This window comes from Apiospora phragmitis (genome assembly GCF_038363925.1).
Source record: "Apiospora phragmitis strain CBS 135458 chromosome Unknown utg000005l:1.0-4161743.0:1.0-4166827.0, whole genome shotgun sequence".
NCBI classification, from domain to species: domain Eukaryota; kingdom Fungi; phylum Ascomycota; class Sordariomycetes; order Amphisphaeriales; family Apiosporaceae; genus Apiospora; species Apiospora phragmitis.
Genome location: NW_027117403.1, coordinates 764344 through 784737, shown reverse-complemented (window position 1 = coordinate 784737; position 20394 = coordinate 764344). Strand labels below are relative to the sequence as shown.

At 51.5% G+C, this 20394-nt stretch overlaps 8 protein-coding genes across 8 annotated transcripts; 4 read left to right on the top strand and 4 right to left on the bottom strand.

Moving 5' to 3' along the window:
- Positions 1 to 2365: 2365 nt before the first annotated feature.
- On the top strand, positions 2366 to 3266 carry PG994_004297 (uncharacterized protein; the record flags this gene model as incomplete). The annotated part of the gene is made up of 3 exons (XM_066855706.1): positions 2366 to 2619; positions 2767 to 3170; positions 3253 to 3266. The coding sequence occupies 3 exons, from the start codon at positions 2366 to 2368 to the stop codon at positions 3264 to 3266; spliced, it is 672 nt and encodes a 223-aa protein (XP_066717873.1).
- A 318-nt stretch (positions 3267 to 3584) lies between these two features.
- Positions 3585 to 4558, bottom strand: PG994_004296 (thymidylate synthase; the record flags this gene model as incomplete). Its single annotated transcript, XM_066855705.1, has 2 exons — positions 3585 to 4065; positions 4197 to 4558. 2 exons carry the CDS (start codon positions 4556 to 4558, stop codon positions 3585 to 3587), a joined length of 843 nt encoding a protein of 280 aa, XP_066717872.1.
- A 1108-nt stretch (positions 4559 to 5666) lies between these two features.
- PG994_004295 (monothiol glutaredoxin grx5) lies at positions 5667 to 6198 on the top strand (the record flags this gene model as incomplete). Its single annotated transcript, XM_066855704.1, has 2 exons — positions 5667 to 5901; positions 6026 to 6198. The coding sequence occupies 2 exons, from the start codon at positions 5667 to 5669 to the stop codon at positions 6196 to 6198; spliced, it is 408 nt and encodes a 135-aa protein (XP_066717871.1).
- Positions 6199 to 6538: 340 nt separating this feature from the next.
- On the bottom strand, positions 6539 to 8511 carry PG994_004294 (gamma-glutamyltranspeptidase; the record flags this gene model as incomplete). Its single annotated transcript, XM_066855703.1, has 5 exons — positions 6539 to 7444; positions 7504 to 7593; positions 7646 to 7855; positions 7903 to 8255; positions 8328 to 8511. The coding sequence occupies 5 exons, from the start codon at positions 8509 to 8511 to the stop codon at positions 6539 to 6541; spliced, it is 1743 nt and encodes a 580-aa protein (XP_066717870.1).
- A 2324-nt stretch (positions 8512 to 10835) lies between these two features.
- Positions 10836 to 11756, top strand: PG994_004293 (zinc finger domain-containing protein; the record flags this gene model as incomplete). The annotated part of the gene is made up of 1 exon (XM_066855702.1): positions 10836 to 11756. The coding sequence occupies one exon, from the start codon at positions 10836 to 10838 to the stop codon at positions 11754 to 11756; it is 921 nt and encodes a 306-aa protein (XP_066717869.1).
- Positions 11757 to 13914: 2158 nt separating this feature from the next.
- Positions 13915 to 15711, top strand: PG994_004292 (cytochrome p450; the record flags this gene model as incomplete). The annotated part of the gene is made up of 5 exons (XM_066855701.1): positions 13915 to 14094; positions 14144 to 14710; positions 14755 to 15114; positions 15257 to 15426; positions 15522 to 15711. The coding sequence occupies 5 exons, from the start codon at positions 13915 to 13917 to the stop codon at positions 15709 to 15711; spliced, it is 1467 nt and encodes a 488-aa protein (XP_066717868.1).
- A 674-nt stretch (positions 15712 to 16385) lies between these two features.
- PG994_004291 (uncharacterized protein) lies at positions 16386 to 17285 on the bottom strand (the record flags this gene model as incomplete). Its single annotated transcript, XM_066855700.1, has 1 exon — positions 16386 to 17285. The coding sequence occupies one exon, from the start codon at positions 17283 to 17285 to the stop codon at positions 16386 to 16388; it is 900 nt and encodes a 299-aa protein (XP_066717867.1).
- Positions 17286 to 19967: 2682 nt separating this feature from the next.
- PG994_004290 (uncharacterized protein) lies at positions 19968 to 20147 on the bottom strand (the record flags this gene model as incomplete). The annotated part of the gene is made up of 1 exon (XM_066855699.1): positions 19968 to 20147. One exon carries the CDS (start codon positions 20145 to 20147, stop codon positions 19968 to 19970), a length of 180 nt encoding a protein of 59 aa, XP_066717866.1.
- Positions 20148 to 20394: the final 247 nt, after the last annotated feature.

The following is a 20394-nucleotide window of genomic DNA, read 5'->3' as shown; positions in this document are numbered from 1 at the left end:
AATATAGAAAACCTTAGTTCCTGCTGTTTTAACAGTTTTCGTATTAAGAAAAGAAGTATGTTTTCCCGGTAAAAATAATATATAGAGGGATAGCGTAACCGTGTAATCCGACGCCTTAAATAATTATAACTTATTCTTAGTTCTTTTATTATATTACCTTAAGTTTTCCGTATTAATCGAAAATAGTTACGATTATTTCGGACGAGATTTAGCTTATAAAAAAGCCGGTCTCGTCGAAATTATAAATATCCTCCTTTTAAATCCCGTATTTATAAATTATATTCCGTACGAAATAAACTACGCGCGATACGCGTTAGGATTTTTATAAAAGATTCTTTAATAACCGATTCTTCGGTTAAAACGCGTCCGGAGGTTTAATTATTATTATACGAAATTAAAGGCTTAATTAACGCCGACGCGTCCCGCGTTATATAAACTAAATAATCGATTCGTTATATTTTCTATATTACTTAGCCGGGGAAGAAACGATTACGTATTTAAATTAATAATATATCGAATAATTATATTTTTTTTAAAATTTAAAAGCTTTCGAGAATTCGTAAATATTTCGTATCGTATAGGTTAACTATTTTATTTATATTATAAGGTTTTCGATAAAACGTAGTAAATTAATACAGCCTTTCGTACGCTTAAAATTAAGTTTTCTTAGAGCGCTTAAAGCGTTAAAATTATATTACTCTTTTTTTAAAGTTATGGCATTTTCGGACGTAAAAGAATATAAAAAAAGGTTAAGGCTATAAAGAAATTTATAAAAGTGAGATATTCGCTTGTATAAGATATTCGCTTATGGGATACGTTATTCGTTAAAGGCCTTATTAGTTTTATAAATAAAGAGTCTTTAAGAAAAGAGGTTAAAAGTAAAGTTTATAGCGGCTAGCTTTTAATTATTATTTCTTAATACCTAACTACTAAAGGGTGTTTTAATAGGTATTAAAGCTAATTCGGCGATAAAATCGGGCGTTAATTCTTTATTAATTACTAAAGATAGCTCTAGATATAGTTAGGCGACACCCTTATCCTCTAGGATAACATATTTTAATAATAAAGGTTTCGATCGATCCCGCGGATAAATCCTAGCTATTTTCTAAGCATTTTAGATTATTAAAAGAGTTAAAATGTTAATCCTAGCCTAGCGGTATACTTTTAACATATTTAATTTAATAGGTTTAAGTTTAAAGACCGCGTTTAAGCATACTTTTAAAAGGATTTTTAGCCTTTTTTTTAATAGCTTAAAAACCTTTATATTTAAAACCTATATAATATAATTATAATATAATTTATAAAACACGAGCTATATTTTATTAATAAAATAAAGCTATAAATTTTTTTTTATATATAAATTATAACCGTTATAAATTAAAACGATTTATTTATTACCGTGATAAAATTAAATATAAATAATAAAAATATTTTAAATTTAATTTAATATTATAAGATTATTAGTCCACTTTTTAAGCGATACTTTAAACCGCTAATTATTTTAAAGATGATCATCTTAGTCTAAAAACCACTAGCTTTAAACGTCGGCCCCTTTAAAAATAACTAGCGGCGGGAGGGCTACCCTATTATAGCCTATATACTTTAGGGTAGTAATTTATTCCCTTTTCTCGACGTCTTTTTTAAAGGCTAGATAGTTAGTAGCTTCGGCAACCACTTAGTAGTTACCGCTAACGCTTTAGCCGATACTTATTTCGTTCGTATTATAAAAGCGTTTAAAAAGGATATTAACTAGCTCTGAGGTATTAAATCTATTAAAAAAACGTTAATATTAGCGATAATTACCTTATTAACGCGGCTATAATTAATTATTTTAAACTTAATAGTTTTAACGGACTTGTTTTTAATTAAAAATCGGGTATATTAATATTACCCTAATATATAAAACGCTTCGAAAGCGTTTAATATTCGTTAAGTTATATATTTAAATTTAATAAGTATTAATACGAAGCTTAATTTAGCTTTATTAATAGCTTAATTTATTAATTAAGTTTTAAGAAATAGTAATAATACTTACCGGTTTTTATTTAACTTTTATTACGTCGGTATACCGGCTAAACGCTATATAATATAAGATCGGTCGGCATCTTATTTACGGACGGCTTCGCGAACACTTAATTCGAGCTTTACGTCACGTATCGTAGCCTACGCGCGTTTTTAAATATTAAACGATAATATAAAGAAATAATTAGAAAAAAACGAATAAAATAATAATAATATATATAATTAAAAAATAAAAATAATAAAAGAAATCTATATTATTATTTAAAGGTTTAACGCGTTTATAAAGCGAAACGCGGTGGTCCGTAAAGTGGTGGTCCGTGGAGGGGTGCTTTAGCTTACTTAGATGCTTAAGCGTATCTTCGTTACCCAACGGTTCGCCGCCGTCGCGTGGGCCGTCATGGTCTTCACTATCGGCTGGACCGTCATGAACATACTCATGGAGGCCCTGATATGCCGTCCGATCGAGATGAACTGGAACCCGTACACACCAGGGGGGAAGTGCGGTGATCAGGTGACCGTATTCGCATCCATCGGAATTATCGACATCGTCAAGGAGTGCTGCATCTTGGTATTGCTAATCCCGATGATCTGGCGGTTGTAAATGTCTCTTCGCTACAAAGGGGCCCTCTTCTGTGTATTTGGCGCTGGCATCTTGTAAGTTCATCAGCAGATCTCACTTCGTATTCTCCACCCTAAAGCTGACTCAAACTTGATTTATGTTGATGATCTAACAATCGCCCGCAGGACGTTGATCTTCGCCTCTGTCAGACTCTACAACGTGCTATACCTGGACTTCACCGACGTGTCCTATTCCGCAGTCGAGGCCAACATCTACGCCGTGGTGGAGCCGGGAGTTGCCATCATTGTGTCATGCAGCCCGATTTTGCGACCGCTATTCGACAACGTGTTTGGTCGTCAGGTATCATCCAACGCGAAGAGTGGAAGCAGTGAAAAGGGCCAGCACAAAGTAGCACTCGAAACCTTTGGGCGGAGCAACCGCGAGTTTAAACGGAGGCGGGAGATCGCGACAACCGACGGGTTCACCGCGATGGACAATGATACGATCGAGGAGATTCAGCTCTCAGATTTGGGGTCTCAGGACTCCCGAAGAAACTTGCAAATCGAAGCCACGAAACAATCCGAATCAAGTGCCCATTCTGGGGGCTCAAATCTGTCATGTGCTAGTTCCCAAAGAGGGATTTTTATTGTGAGAGACTTCTATAACGTCAGAGAAGATCGCGTAAAACGGTACATTAGAGTAGTCTAACCGGGACTCGTCACTCTAGCTAATCGATATGATCATTTCTAACAGGACATTATTGCAAGCGTCATGCAGATTTTAGATTATTCCGTCGCAGACATAGGAACTGCTTTTTCATTTGAATGAAACCCCTCGCGAAGTCGGTGCCGCCAGAATATTTCAACCTCGATACTAGCTAGCCAACTAGGAGACCCTTCTGTATCCCGATATCACCGCAAATAAAACATTACTCTCCAACCTATGACCCAGCATGTTCGGAAAGGAAAACGGGTTTATCCCGGTATCAACCATCAAATGGCTTTTACTCGGAAGCGTCACCATCACCCCCAAGCCCCAGCCTCTCCTCGACCGCCTGCACAATCTCAGTCCACTCCATCATGGCGCCGTCGCCGACGTCGCCGCACGCCAGCGTCTTCTTCTGCGGCGCGAGCACCTCGAACCAGCCGGAGCCGTCGGCGTTGCCGACGCCGTACTCGTCCTCGAGCACGCGCAGCTGCTTGGCCGTGATGGGGTGGCGCCACATGGCCGTGTTCATGGCGGGCGCGACGAGGATGCGCTTCGTCTTCTTGGGTGGCGCACTGCTGCTGCTGCCGCCGTTAGTGGTGGTGGCGGCGCCTTCCGACGATTGATGTTGCTGTTGGAGCTGCGCCACATCCGTGTCCAGCTCGCCGCGCGCGTCCCAGGCGCGCACTACGCTCGTCAGGATCCCGTCGGCCATACCATTGACGATCTTGGCCATGGTGTTGGCGCTCAGGGGCGCGATGACGAGGAGATCAGCCCATCTATTTTGCGCGGGGTATGTCAGTGCATCAGTTCGTCATTTCCTCTCTACCACCAACCATCACCCCAAACCTCGATCAAAGAAGGGGATTGCGGGAAGTAACGGGGAAACGTCCACTCAAAGGTTACTTACCGTCGGAGCTCGATATGCAGGATGGCGTTGCCGCGCTTCCAGGGCTCCTTCCACTCGTCCTCGTCGACGTAGACGGCGTCGACGTTGGGGCTGTGGCGCAGGCTGGACACGGTGGGCTGCTCGACGGACTGGCCGGCCAGGAAGCGCGACGCCGAGGGCGTCAGCAGGATGCGGATGCTGAGGTTGGGGTGGCGCGCCAGGGCCTGGACGATGAGGGGCAGCTTGATGGTGGCGACGGAGCCGGATGCGGCCAGGAGCAGGTGGGTCTTGCCGTCCAGCAGCGCGGCCGTTAGGGCGGCCAGCGAGGTGGACTCGCGGCGGATGTGGTGGGCGTCGTGGTGGGAGGAGATGTACTGCAGCATGTTGGGTGGATCAAGGCCCTGTCATGCAGCTTGTGTGTGTGAGGAGGTAATGGTACCGTCTTAGAGACAGAGTGATTCTAGGTATGATAATGTTAATTGGGATGAGGCGTTGTTGGATTGATCTTGGAGAACCATGTCCATTCTTCCCCTCCATCAAAGGGGGAGCCAAGGCGGGGTCTTTTGTCTATTTGTAAAGAGTCCATTTGGAGCTTCAGCTTCGCTGGAAACTCAATCCCAGATTTTAGTCAGCTCGCGATGTCGGCTCTCGCACACTCAGACTCACTCCGTTTGGCATCATCGGACTCAATCAAGCTTTCTAGCTTTTGCTACGATCTTCTGATGTCCATCAGTTGGAGAACTATGATGCCATGCCACCAATCGAACGATGAGTGCCGGACAGAGGAGGGTGGACCCTAAGGTGTGGCAGCACGCGACAACTAAGACAACCGAAAGAGCGCCTTCGATCGCATCAATCGCCTGTACTTGCCCAGTTGGTGCAGCTTTTAGCCCGTTTGTTGGAGGGAGGAAGACGGGAATGCGGGGTGGATGACTTGTGGATGAATTGGGCTTGTTTGGTTGGTGCTCAGGCTTCTGCTCAGGTCCCACAGGCTTTGAATCCGGGCGGTTATGATTGGTTCTTCAAGGCGTCTGTCAGGCCAATGCAAGGCTGTTGGGTGTCGGCATCTCGGCCCCACACAAGCTTTTTGCTGCTTGTCAATCCAACATGTCAGTGACTGATTGCTTGATTACATCATCCCTGCTCAATCTCAGTCACCTGCCATTCTGCATCTCGCTGCTCGCCGGTTGTTCAGAAAAAAATCATCCGACACAAGAAGCTATCGGCGCAAGTTTGCATCTTTCGCATCACCCCAATACACAGTATTCTTAGATCGCTAGAAGATCCAAGATGTGGTCCAGATCTCTCTTCTCCGCCGTGAGTAATCCAGACTCCGTTTGAGCTCCAATCAGTCAAACATTGGGATGCTTGCTAGTTGCACACATACCATGCCGTCCGCCTGTGGAAACAGTAACACTGCGACTGACCCGCGACCGATGACAGGGCTTCCGGCAAGCCGCCCGCCCCATGGCGATGCGCTCCTCGGCCGCCATGCGCCCCGCGCCCTTCCTCTCCGCCTTCCAGGCCCGCCTGCTATCCGACACGACGCGCCAGGCCATCGAGAAGGCCGTCGGCTCCGCCCCCGTCGTGCTCTTCATGAAGGGCACCCCCGAGACCCCCCAGTGCGGCTTCTCCCGCGCCAGCATCCAGATCCTCGGCCTGCAGGGCGTCGACCCCAACAAGTTCGCCGCCTTCAACGTGCTCGAGGACGACGAGTTGCGATCAGGTAAGCTTGAACAGAAATACGACGACCATCGCTATGTTGTCGCAACATGGGATTGAGAGTGAATGGGAATACGGGTTTCCATGCAATCAAATGACAAATATCTAACTGATCGCTTGGTATACAGGTATCAAGGAGTTCTCCGACTGGCCGACGATCCCGCAGCTGTACCTTGAGAAGGAATTCGTAGGCGGGTGCGACATCCTGGTCTCGATGCACCAGGACGGCTCGCTAGCCAAGATGCTGGAGGAGAAGAACGTCCTTGCCCCTCTGGAGGGCGCCGAGTCGGAGTCGAAATAAAACTAGGCCGACGGATCGACTCTGCTTTTGTATGGCGGGCGGGCGACTTTACGAGTTTCTGGAATTCGGCGTGCGAAACTACCTACTTGTACATTACGAGACGCAATTCTACCAACTTAATGAACAACCATCTTCGAAGACTGACAACATAACACTGTGCTCGGATGCGCTGTTGAGCTGAACAATATTCGCAGATTATATGCAGTACTTACTACTAACGAATCATGGGGACTAGAAAAGAGCTGCAGCGCCATAACATTCCTTATTCAACGGAGATAACCAACCCCTTCGGTAACTCACGACTCATTTCTCGTACTGTCTCGATTTAAACGCTCTTCCTCTACTGCGGGTGCGCCGCCCCATCCCCCCTCATGTCGCTGCCCGCCGACCAGATGCCAACATTCTCGATCGCATCGACGCTCCACCGGATGATCTGCCCCCGCCCGAACATGCCCCGATCCTGCTCCATCAAGACCTCGACCTTGTGGCCTAGCTTCTTGAGCCCCTCAATGGTCTCCTCGCTCATGCCCTCCTCGACGTAGACGGTGCGGTCCATGACCTCGCCCTCGTCGGGCATCCCCGCCCCGATGCACACGCGCGGCGCGTCGAGCGCCTGCTGAGGGTTGAGCCCGCCCACGATCTGGCTTAGCAGGGTTTGGACGTGGCCCTGCGGCTGCATGAAGCCGCCCATGACGCCGTACACCGAGTGCAGCGACCCGCCGTCGTGCAGGTTCGTGACGGCGGCGGGGATGATGGTGTGGTAGGGCCGCTTCCGGGGTGCCAGGACGTTGGGGTGGTCCTTGTCCAGGCTGAAATTGGCGCCGCGGTTCTGCAGCGTGAAGCCGCACCCCTTCGGAATGATGCACGTGCCGAAGCCGCCGTAGTTGCTGTTGATGAAGGAGATGGCGTTGCCCTGGCTGTCAGAGCAAGCGAAGTACACCGTGTCGCTGCTCTGCAGCGCAGGCGAGGGCTGGCCGTGCAGTAGCGGCTTGTCCGTGACACGGGCCGGGTCGAATAGCTTGGCCCGCTCGCGCAGGTACTCGGGGCTGATGAGCCCGGCCGAGGGCACCTTTTCGACGTTGGGATCCGTCACCCACCAGCTCGCGTCGGCGAAGGCGATGCGCAGGGCCTCGACAATGACGTGCAGGTACGCGGGCGTGTTGAAGTCGGCCCGCGTGAAGGTCGGGATCGTGCCGGCCGCTTCGAGCTCTTGGATGATGCCGAGCGCCATCAGGGCCACGATGCCCTGGCCGTTGGCGGGTGCTCCCAAAGCTCCAAGCCCATATCCAAGTCCTTATCGTCAGCGCCGCTTTTCAGGATGTTGTCCCGGAGCGCCTCGGCCACGCCCTGGCCCCGGAACTTCAGCGAGATAGGGTCCACGGGCTCGCTGCCCATCTCGAGGTGGTGCGCCAGGTCGTCGAGTTCGAGGTCCCCCCAGGTCTTGGACGATCTTGACCAGCTCCTCGGCGATGCGGCCCGTGTAGAACCCCTTCTTGCCCTCCGTCGCTAGTGTGCGGAACGTTTTGGCTAGGGTCAGGTTCTTCATGATCTCGCCCGGCCGCGGCGCCCGCACGCCGTCGGGCGCGCTCGGGTCGTCCTTGAGCATCTCGCGGAAGTTGGGCGAGGCGGCACGGATGGTGGGCTCGGCTTTGGCCCACTGTATTTATTATTAGCTAAATACTCAAACCGTTTGGGCAGACTTACATAATGCGTCACCAGCTCCGAGACAGGGAACCCCTTCTCGCCCAGCTCGATGGCGGGCGCGAGGATCTGCTCCAAGGTGACCTTGCCGCTGCCGAACCGCTCGACCGTGTCGCACCAGCCCGCGGGCGCGCCGGGGACCGTCACAGCGTGCACGCTCTGCATGTCGATCTTGCCGCTCTTGTCGCCCTCCTCGAGACCCAGGTCTTTGCGGATCGTCTCGAGCGTGCACTTGCTGCCGGCGCGCCCGGAACCGTTCAGGGCCGAGATCTTTTTGGTCGCGGCGTCGTAGTACAGGCAGAAGACGTCGCCGCCGATGCCGGTCGAGGCGGGCTCGGTTATGTTCAGGCCCGCCGCTGGAGGGTGGGTTGGTCTTTATTAGTGTGTCTGTTTTTGGCTTGTAATTATGAATTCGCTCAACTACTTACCTACTGCTACCGCTGCATCAGCGCAGTTGCCGCCTACGTCTAGGATCTCGATGCCGCATTTCGCGGCCAATGGTTGGGTGCAGGCGACGATGCCCTTGGTACTGTGGACGACGCTTCGGCGGCTGGCGAACTTCATAAACGGGTCCGAGCCGGGCGGGAACACGGAGGGGACGGTCAGCGGCATCTTGTTTTGTTTGCGAGAGAGGGAGAGGCTATCGTGGGAGTTTCACGCAAAACGTGGGGTAGTGGGGGCGGGGGGTATAAGTGCCTGGATCGCAGAGTTCAGAGAGGGGCAGACTCGGCAGAGGGGCAGAGACGTAGAAACAGAGTTGAGCAGAGAGTTATTGATGAGAGATGCTAGATTATAAGTGCTGCAAGGTTCGATCTTCCAGGTATGGATAGATGCGCCTTGTCCTTATTTACTAATGGAAATACACAAATACTATTCACAGACTGGACAAGCGATGATGCGTCGTCTCTTATCACATATCAATCACAAGGGAACTGAGGAAGCCCGACGGCTAACGCTCAGTATTAGCGTTATCCCCTGTACGCACGGCACAGGCACAGTTGGTTTTGGAGGGGTTAGTGGGAACGCTGACTTCTACTTAGCCGGATCGGTCGCCGGTTTTGGTTTAGCCAGCCAGCAAGTACTCCAACGGGGTTTTGGAGAGTCAGACTGGTCAGAAACTAGAACTCTGGGGAAACAGGTCAAACAGATTCTGGTGATGCCGCACCACCTCCGAGCTCCCAAATCTCGGAGGGCCCCGGTAATACCACTAATGATTATGTACGAGAAGGGAAGTTGGAAGCTTGGAGAGCTTGACTCCAGTATTCGCTCGCTTCGGCAATCCGTCCTGCCGTCTCCCGCTAGATCAGTAGCGGGCTAGAGCGCATCTGCTGCAGAACATGTACTTTCGGAGGAGCTTTACCCGTTATCTGAAGCAATCGACTTTATCGGCGTTTGCATATCGGAGGAACGGATGTCGTAGATTTCGGAAGCGGCCTACTCTCACTCACCGTTGGTAATCAATCGAATAATCTCATCATCCATTTCTTCTAGTCAGATACGGGATATAAATAGGAATCGCTCGTGATACTGCCGAAGATCTCTCAATTTTGTCGCTCTGTCGTCAAAGAATGCCCCGATGCATGGCGTTCTCTGCTTGCATGGAAAGTATGCAGTGGCACACGGGCATCCCTGTCGCCAGTTCCCAAGCACTCCTGGCTGCAGAACTGCCACGTCTTGGTGTACGTCGCCGCTACCACGAGGTCTGAGTGGTTCATGTCGCAAGCCGGGACACTTTTGACCTCTAAAAGTCCACGCGCCTTTTAGAAAAGGCGTTTGCACTTCGATCTCACTGTGATACAGTTATGGTGGTCAAGGGTCCGATCTCGGGCATGCCATCAAGCAACCCTGGTCACCTCATGCAGTCTTGCATGGTAGGCCAGGTTCCATCTCCTCCTCGCACTGACCCAGCAGCAAATGGTCTTGGCGAAGTGACTCTTCCCCAGAGGGCTGCGCAAACGACTCCCGCCATCTGGAGCCGAAAGAAAGCAAATGATGGGTCTTAGGTTCAATTGGCTACCAGCCCTCTGGACCGGACCGTCTATGTCGGCCCGTGCCGAAAGCAATCGGGTGCAAGTAAGGGAGGCAATACCAACCTTGGTGCAGCGTGTGTCGCACAGCGTTGGCTTGGCAAGAGCCCTCGGGTCAAACCAACAGTGACAATCTCGGGTAAACCATATCTTGAGACCCCTATTGATAGAGGTGTGACCTTGTCGCATGGGATCACGAGTTGAAAGGGGGGGTCCGTTAGGCCTGTGCTACATACAATCGCAACCAACAGACCACGATGGGGTTGAACTTCTGCTTCACTAGTAAGCCGAGAGTAGCGCAGAAATGGACGTACTGCGCACAGCACGTCGCCGCCCGATTCATGAACAAATTCAAACTCGACAAGCAGAGTTCAGCTACGTGGATGAAGAAGCCAAGGATGCCGAGTGCGAGGTACGTCTACCACGAGTAGCTGAGGATCTCGATGCTGCCTGTGAGACAGTCAAACCCCAGCAAAGTACTCCGCGAGGGCGTAATACTCAGGGTCCCAAAGGGAGGTATATATGAAATATCCTTGCCAATGCTAAGAAAATATCGGACAATCCTGTCGCTAATTCGAACATGAAGGCTGCTTCAAAGGCCATGGAAGAGGAAGGTGGTGTTGGCGCAATTGTGGCTGGGAAACCTTGTTGAAGCCGGTGAGGGGCCTAAGCGCCCTTGGCAGCCAACTGGCTGCAGATGCTGCCAACGAAAGTAAGCAACCTTTCCCGGACCGAGGAGTCCCAACACACACACACACTTACATCAGATGATGATGGCGGTGAGCTTATGCTGACATCCCACCGCCGATCTCTCTCCGGAGAATCCGCACGCGGTCAGGAATCATTCCTACGATATCCATCATTTTCTGATTTCCCTCGGTTCCGTAGACTTCATCCGTCGTCGTCATCATGCCGTCGTTAACTTTGAGTGCGGGCAATGACCTCTCATATCAAAAGCAGCAGCCAGCAGCAGCCAAGACGTTTCCCCGATTCTTCGCCCTTCCGCCGGAGATACGCTTACTCGTTTGGCGGTGTTTTGCGCCCATATGCCCCGGGCGCGGGCCCCAGGTGCTCGCCTTCGAGGCTTGGCGTCCAGACGGCCGGAAAGGGGCGAAGGTGGCTATACCCTGCCCGAGCCTGGTCCGGCAGACAGCCAGTATAAGAGCAGTATTGGCCGTGAACCGAGAGAGCCGCTTCGAGGCGCTTAGAGCGTTTCCTCACACCTTGGGGAAATACAGCTGCGACAAGCTCGCCATCCGGTTTGACGCTGAACGCGACGTGATATTATTGGACAAAAGGCCCAAGCAAGAATGCCGCCCACCGATTTGGGGGATCCCGATTCAGGAATTCGCTGAACACATCCGTCAACTGGCCATCGGTCCCCACTACTTCGACAAATATCGACTGAACCTCAGGCACCCGAGGTGGCTTATGCGGTTCCTCAAACTCTTTGAAAGACTGGTTGTCGTCTACTATGCACTAGACGCCAGCGTGCTCGAGGAAGCTAGTTGTGCCTGGTGTGTTTCGACAGAGGTGCACCAAGTCTACAAGGCGGAAACCGAGGCGAGTGAGAAGACGTTGCGTCGACCGGAGGTCCTCTATTGCTGGCCCAACCTGGACAGTCATCGGCAGTACGCCCAGCAGGAAAAGTCGATGCGGGAGCCAGACTACTCGGGATCGCACCGTCTCCACGACTTCCTTGGGATGTTGTATGGAGAGATGCCGCCCCCTCGTCGATTTTTATACACAATCTCCAACGATCCCTCCTATCTACTACTCACGCACGAGGATGTGCGTCGACTGGGGAGGTGGAGTATTGGCCGATGGTAGCCTTTGCGGGCTTCTCCAGTATACGACGGTATCGGTCCTTGGGCGGCATTGAGGTGGAAAAGCATCCCGACGATTCTGATTCGGAGTAGTGTTGGGTTCCTGAGATGGTGGTGCAGTTTGATATTGTAATAAGGAGTTGAGGGTCGAGATCATGTTGGTACTTCTGATGCCTTCCTGGATTTGGAATTAGGTATTTGTTATAGTAATAGTAATATAGGTTAGAGTGGAAAAGGTTCTTACTAGTAGTCTATAGTAATCCACTCGCGGGTTATTCTAGTAACTGTAGCATTATGGCCCCTTGCTTTCCAGTCTATGTCAGGACCCCACAATATAACGGCGCCGGCCATTCTCCTGGCTGCCTCACACATGATTGCCCTGTCTAGTAGCCGGTTGATAGCATGCCTCTTTCAGGCAAAGTCTGGTGCAACCCAAGCCCTAACTGCAGCACCACCCACGCCATAAGGCCATGCACTCTGTTGAATGCTGCCGGTGGGTCGTAATCAGCAATGCATTGGCGCCGCATGCCGTGCACGCCCTCTATTGGTTACATAACTGTCGATGGCCGAGGGTACCAATAATCATATGATGCTGGAACCAGCGCCGCATCTGTCGATCAAATAAATATAGCAATAGCAATCATTGGCTGTCCACGGGACGCTGAAGTGACATATCGTATCTACTCATCCAATGTATAGCTTATCAAGCACCCTCTTCATGGTCGTCATCTTTAGCAATACTAAACCCCCTTTTGTGTCTAGCTCCAAGAACTATTATAGAGATGCTTCTAGTCTAATACGAATTGCTGCGCCGCTTCTCGTTTACCCCGTCACCAAGCACTACGGGCTTGATTACAATGATGCTACTTAAGAGTAAAGGATATTCCTTCAGTGGCAGTTTATACAATGAACCGGTTCGAGGTTGGATCGTCATTCCTTTGGGACATGGGTTTGACTACTGGTTCGATATCCAGCCTCTCTGCTACGTGATTGACTAAGTAACCAGTGCTGCTACATGCAATCGGCACTCCCTCAGCCAAGCTTCTATGATATGCATGAGGTTCCCACTTAATAGTATGTGCCGTTACGTGCCGTCCCTTGCCAGTGCGGAGATGATGACACAATAAAGAAACGAGCGGGTGAGGCTGACGTAGGGAGAGAGCCCTACCCACGTCTCCATGATTCAATGTCGACTCCCGACATTATCAGAATACGGCAGATATGATGTGCCCAGTCATCATGTGAGGCGTTTGGGCCCGAGGGAGGTGTCTTCTGGCGAGCGTTGCAAGGGATGGAGGGTATATCCGCGGGAGCTATCCAGCGGTTGCGCCCAATAGGCCTGCATTTGGATCTTGTGGACGTGCACATGAAAGACCCAGAAGCAGGATTTCGCGCAGCTATCATATTTACTTGCATCGGCAAAAGCAACCATCGTCGCAATTGGCGAGCCGTTCGGTTTCCTGCAGAAGAAAAGAAGTGCCCCTCACTAATCTGGAAAACCGGAGTGTAGTTCAATACCCTGCAGGATCATTAGTGGGGGCCGGGGAGAGGTCGCATCGCAACGGAGCCCGCACTCTATTTCGACATCGCATGGCTGTACTACCCAGGTATACATGATTAAGCAACTTGCAGTCCTGCACGTACAGACCCTCCAGTCTCACGCGGTGGAAGCTTGGCGGTGGGGCAATAGGGGGCTGTTAATATGCTTGCGACTTATTACTGGCTGGCCTTTGGTGATGGTGTCGCATATGTTCATGCCACGCTGCCACGAGATGACGAGCCATCCATGGGGTCAGGCGTAAACGTATTGGCAATCTGCACCCAACTCTCGCCTACTCTTGCCTTCGGGCTGGTGTTACACCCGTGGAGGTGCTTCGACCATCGTCGACCTACTGTCTGTGAAACCAAGGGGTCATATCGCTGGGTTGACTTGGCATTGGGTTGGAACAGAAGGAGAATGCTGCTCTGAAGAATCTGGGAGCGATCGAGATGTGTGACATGCCGTACTATACATAACTACATGATACTTATAAAGGTCAAGGGCTTCTGCCCTTGGGCCTTAGTGTGCAAGCTTGTGAACCGTATCCTGGTTTCTATTCATCTTCCATAACCAGCCCATCCACATCGCCAAAACATTACTCTGTAATCAGCCATTCGCCGACATGCCTAACCTTCAACTGTTGGGTAATGTGAAGCCCGCCCATCTCGGCCTAGCCCTGATGATCGCAGCCTCCGCCCTCGGCCTCCTGTACGTCCTCGCCGTCAAGCCCATCTACAACCTCCTCCTCCACCCCCTCCCGCAAGTACCCGGGCCCCAAGCTCTGGGCCGCCAGCCGCCTGCCGTACCTGCGCAATTGGCTGAGCGGCCACGCGCCCCAGACCATCCTGCAGCTGCACCTCCAGTACGGCGCCGACATCGTCCGCGTCGCGCCCGACGAGCTCTCGTTCCTGCGCCCCGACGCCTGGCGCGAGGTCATGGGCTACATCCCGCGCGGCGTGCCTGAGAACGAGAAGGACCCGCTCATCTTCCGGGGCCTCAACGTCGAGGACAGCGTGATCGGCGCGCCGCGGGACCGGCACCGCGTGATGCGCGCCATGCTGTCGCACGGCTTCTCGGCCTCGCGCATGCTGGACCAGCAGCCCATCATCATGCGCTACATTGACCTTCTGGTCGAGCGGCTCCGCGAGAAGGCCGTGGTGGACCGGGGGATTCCCTTGAACATGGTCCTCTGGTACAACTACGCCACCTTCGACATCATCGGCGACCTCGCGTTCGGCGAGGCCTTCGGCTGCCTCGAGAGCGCGGCGCTGCACCCCTGGGTCGCCGTCGTCTTTTCGTGGATCAAGCTGAACGCGCGGGTCGTGCAGTACCGGCGCACGGTGCCCTGGCTCGGCGACCTGATCGATTCGGTCTTGGGCCGCATGGCCACGGAGCAGGTGAAGGAGCACATGGGCTATGTGCGGGAGAAGCTGGACAAACGACTGGGCACCGTGACCGACAGGCCCGACTTCGTCGACTCGATGCTGCGCACAGACAAGGCCGGCCTGTCCCTGACGCGCAACCAGCTCGAGGAGAACGCGAACCTGTTCATCGTCGCGGGCTCCGAGACCACGGCGTCGATCCTGTCGTTCGCGTCGTACCTGCTGCTCACCCACCCGACAAGATGCAGAAGGTCACCGACGAGCTCTTCGCGACATTCGCGCGGGATGACGAGATCAACTTCAACAGCGTGCAGTCGCTCAAGTACATGATTGCTATGTTCGAGGAGGCCCTTCGCATATTCCCTCCTGTGCCGGTCACAGTTCCGCGGGTGACGCCACCTGGGGGACGGCAGATCTGCGGCGACCACATTCCCGAAAACGTATGTTTTCCTATTCTCTTCCTTTTCTCCTTCTTCATGCTTTGCACCAGTCTCATCCTTCTGTGCTGGGTATTTCAATATCCCTTGTAATGCAAAACTCGAACACTTGATACATTTCATTCTCTGCTTACCATCCGGAAAGACCAAGCTCGGGATTTGGCACTATTCGATGTATCATCACCCCGGCAACTTTGCTCTGCCGGAAGAGTTCCACCCAGAGCGCTGGCTTGGCGAGGATCCCCGTTTCGCCCACGACCGCAAAGAAGCATTCGAGCCCTTCTCTCACGGCAGCAGGAACTGTCTAGGCAAGAAGTATGATACAATCCGCCTTCCCTAAGTAGCGTCGACGTCCTCGTCGCCGACATCCAGTACTGCACCTTGACTAACCATGTTATTTTCACACACAGCCTTGCCTACGCGGAGATGCGCACTATCATGGCCCGTATGTTGTTCAACTTTGATATGCGACTGGCCGACGGCTACGAAAGATGGGCCGATGGGATCCAGATCCACAATTTATTCGAGAAGTCGCCGTTGTTCATCCATCTTACGCCAAGAGGCGATCATGAACGCGCCCATCTGCGCTCCAAGCACTGAATGTGCACGTATCGATATCTTTGCACAATTATCCCTCTTGTCATTGATTTCAGGTCACGGTTGGGATGGTATTATTGCATTGATGATCTCATAATGCCCACGGGCGCCAAGATTAGCCCAGCTGGGTTGCCAGGCGAGAATTTTTGTGCTCTCGAGGGCACTGGATATGTTACAGCCTAGTAATATTATAACAAATTATGACCCGATAATACCAATACAATCTTTTCCTTCTTTTCACAATCCATATAATGATGCTTAGGTCCTGTCCCCCTTCCCGTCAATACTCCTCTCGCTGCCGCTTACGCCCCCTTTCCACCGGTTAAGCCTTAAGTGCTGACTAATGCGGGGTCTATATGGGACGGAAACCGTGCTTGAGCCAATTATGACGACTGATCGCTAACCGTCTACTATTGCCTCCACGCGCTTTATCGGGAGTTGCTCTAGTGAAAAGGAAGAAGGGCACCGAGATAAGGACTATGAGAAGGAACGGGGGTTTGGAGAATACTATTAACTTAAGAAATAGTGCAATGCAATCCATCCTGTAAAACTACCAAAGCCTCTACCCAAGAACGTCGTGTCCAACCTACTGGACTTAATCCATCATGGAACTGATATTCAGTTTCGTGACCAATATTCGAGATAACTCTTGACCTGTAAGGAAGTCCTCATCTTCTTCATTGCGTGGTGCTGGTGATGTTCGGTTCGGCACCTTGAGGCTTGCCGTGCCAGGTCACCTTGATTGGAACTCGTTCCTTGCCCAACAGTCTCTTCAGTTCGCAGCAGAACCCTCCTTCACCATGACCTGTCACCAATCCCAAATCCAACTGTTCAATGAACGGCGTTGAGCCGAGTCCTTCGTACAGCCAGTCCAGCAGGTTCAAGGAAATCTCGTTATCCCAGTCATCTTCACCAAAATCTCTCAAGCCTTCGTTGATGGCCAATGTCCGAAGATTCTTCGGATTCTGCTCGGAAACGCAGAGGCGATTGTTGGGAATGAGCCTCCCGGCCAGAAATGGAAGCGGTACTTGAAGTCGTTCGACCTTGTCGAACTCAACCAGTCTCTTGAGGGAACCCCTGACTTCGATTGAGGACTCGTAGTCGAGTCCGGCCTGAATGGCGTCTGCCCCTACCGTTAGGTCCTTAAGAGTATCCTGGACGGGAGTCAGAGCATCGATAAGGACGTCGAGGTCGGCAATTTGGGGGGGGGGGGCTTTCTGCCGCGTAGCTATATTACGCTCGGAGTAGAGGAACTGCCAGTCCAGCTTTATCAGTCGTTTGGTGCATGATAAGATCCCCTTCAAGGCCGATTCCCGAACGTGGCGTAACGTTAACGAGGTAAGGGTGGTAGGGTCGGGAGCTATGGCGGCTGGCCATGAGAACCTGGCTGGGTTATCTAGGCAGAGATCGAGGGTTTGGATCGCAGGCAGATAGAAAGAATGACTGCAAAGTTTCTGTGTTGGGATCGCAATAGCAATCGTAGTTCCTGTAGAAATCTGCAGAGACCTCGTGAAGTTGGTCAAAATGAGGAAGCCAACCGACTTGATTCTGCGGGTGACCAACTCGATTTTGCCCATAAAGAACAGACTAAAACATGGACCGTTGAAGTTTCATTTCTTTCGTGAAGTTATTCGTGGTAACGAAAGAACGTAAGTTTGGGAGTCGTGTAAGTAGGCAGGCGATTATTGCATCCATGGTGCCTTCTTCGAGCCCCCGGAGCCAGTCTTGAGTATAGGGAAGCGGGAGCTCGGCCACTAAGCTGACTACCCGGTCCAGAGTCGAGCCCGTCCCGGCCCAAGAGAGCTTTGGTAGGTTCTTGCGGGACCTCCAGCTATCGCAAAAGCTGCCACCCTTACCAGCCGGAGGCTTTGGACAAGGGCGGCGAGCTGTGGATTGCCTAGATGCTGCGCAGGAAGATTGTGACGGGAGGGGTCACCCCTTCGACAGTCATGATCCTTTGGGCTGTCCATCTGAACTGGACAGTGGAGTAAAGCAAACGGTTTGCCACTCCGTTCAGTCGCTTATTTACCCGGGATAAGCGAAGATGATCGGCAGGAGAGCAGGAAAGAAGAATAGACGATAGGATCTCGCTGGGGCAGTCCAGAATGTTTGGGCTTTCCAGAGTCGAACCAGAACCCATGGCGCGAGTATATAGTGCGGACGTGTATTTGAAGAAGGTGGTGTACCAGGGAGGCAGAGGGGAACACGGCCAGACGAGGCAAGTTCCACTTCGAGCGCTACGGCCCCAGTTCTCTCGGACCAGTCAGCAGTCGCCCCTCATCTAAAAGAAGGCCAACGGCCCTAACGGGATGAGATGTGCGGCGGCATCGCGCATAGTCCCCGAGTAGGGCAACTATGGTAGTTGCAGATGTGGAAGGGCTGGGCACGATGGGTGTGGTTGTGTTCTGTGCTGGCGTGATGGCAAATTGTGTCGGCGACTGTTGGCTTATTTATGCCTTGGTACTGCTGTGGCATGAGTTGGTATTGTGGCTGTGGCAACTGCATGCCCAACCTATCGCTGGGCCCGGACCGAACGGACTTCCTGCACCAGGCTCTTATGGTTGTAGCCTCATCTGTGCCATTTCTTGGCGCAGCGTGCTTTGCATTTGTGCCGTCTTGGCATCCAGTCCATCCATTTGCTACTTGTGCCGGACTTCTCGGCTTCGCTGCGGCACAGCCTTGATTGGCCCCCATTTCACAGATAGGTCCATGCTGCAGGTTCCCAGGCGTGCGGACCACCTGGTATTAACATGGTCATGCTGCGACACAGTCGGGACGCCTGGGACACGACCGGGGATCTGACTTGCAAGTCGCGCCGCACCCAGGAGTAGGGGTTACAAATACCAACCGTAGCGGGGGTTCGGCTGCCATATCCATATACCTCCGTAACGCGCCGCTTCACTCATTGATTGTGGCACGGCAACTGCTCCCCTTCGGCGATACCAATTATGGCTCTCATTATAATGACAGCCTTTTTGCAAGACAACCTGGCAGCGAATATAACGCTGAGTTTTCTTCCCCAAGGACCATATTTTACACCTTGATGGCGTAATTATTCAACATTAGTCGCAGAAAGGGGCAGACAATGCTATAGTTCTTGAGTAAAAGCAAGAAAACATCCAGGTCTGAATCAATCACCACGCCCCATGCATTAACACAAAGCCGGAGCGGCCCAAAAATGCCTTCCTTGCGCGAAGATATCGTGACCCGAAAGCCTAGTAGCTCTAGACCACTCAGTCCCGTCGCAGCGGTGATAGGATCCTGGGCGCCATAGCTGGAGTAGACATATCTGAGGGCCTTTTCACAGAGCACAATGCCACCAGCGGAGCCAGGGAACAGACCCACACCCCCCCTGTAGGCGATGTTGGGACTTGCACAAACGCTGAGAGTGTTGCGCCTTTCCAATAGATACGCCAAGGGCTCTGATGATACTGTTGCGGCCATATATACCTGGAGTGCACAGAGGAGCGAGACGGCACACGAGATGAAGATTTACATGACAACGCTTGGTAACCATCCTAACTAGGGGTTTGAGGCGTCTTTAATCCTCAGATAGCAGCTTTTTCTTTGGCCAAAAGGATACACTCATGCAGTTCCCGTGATGCATGCAAAGTGTAATCCTCTGGAAGACATGCGAGAATGTATGCGACTAATATCGTATCCATTCTCTTACCGGACTCCTGGCTAACCTTGATTGTAGTCCAATGTTCGAGCGATTCCCAATCTATTGCTCGCACCGGGTCAGCGGGATACTCAAGCATAACTTTGACGGCCTCTATGCGAGCACGCAGTTGATTTATTTCGCAATGTTTGCGGGCATCCGGGAACAGTGACACCAAAAACCCTTCCCAAATTTGAAGCCCATACCATCTCACGTTCGGGTCCGCTCCTAGATTCAATATAAGACGAAGAACTTCGACGTTGATAGGATAATACGGCCCTAGCCTTTCAAAGTTGAATCCTATCACTGGCTTGAGAACATGGGCCAAGATAGGTTGGCCTTCCTTGGAACGAATATCGTCAATCGTTAGGTACTCCTTCAAGTACGTAAAAAGGTCAAAGATGATCGCAACAACCAGGAAGTTGTTGTGATACTCGTTGTAGCCCATTAGCATTCGTTACATGGGCACAAAGGTGTCTGTTCTGGTTGATCTTGAGGCCGTCCAAGATGTGGATGAGCTTGTCAGACACTTGCAAGCACCTCTCGTTTGTCTCTATTAGCCTCCCCTCGGCTGTAGTCGGGGGCTGGACGTCTGTGGTTACATAGGTTTGAGCTCTGCACAGAAGCTCTCGAGCATGCTCAGGTTCTCCGTCAACTGCGACGTTTCGGTGGAGGCCCCATCCTGGTAGCATTCTGCGGTCTTAACCAGGATTTTAGCACTTGTCTCGACGATCTGCAAGATATTGCATGTGAGCGCAAACGCGCTTATCGGATCCATGATCGAGTGGCCTCGTTTAGGATGGACTTTGTAGCCTGGCCGCTCGAGAAAACGCCTCTTCCGGGAATCTTTAATTTCGTCGTCAGATGAGGGGTATAAACTAGAAGTCCTAACTCTTCAGGGGCGAAGTGATAGAACAACTGACAGGAAACCCCGCTTTGCACAGCCTTGACGCCTCTAGCCAACCACCAACACTATCTGATCTACCGGGAGCTGGTGTCCCAAGAAGAATGTGATACGTCTCATT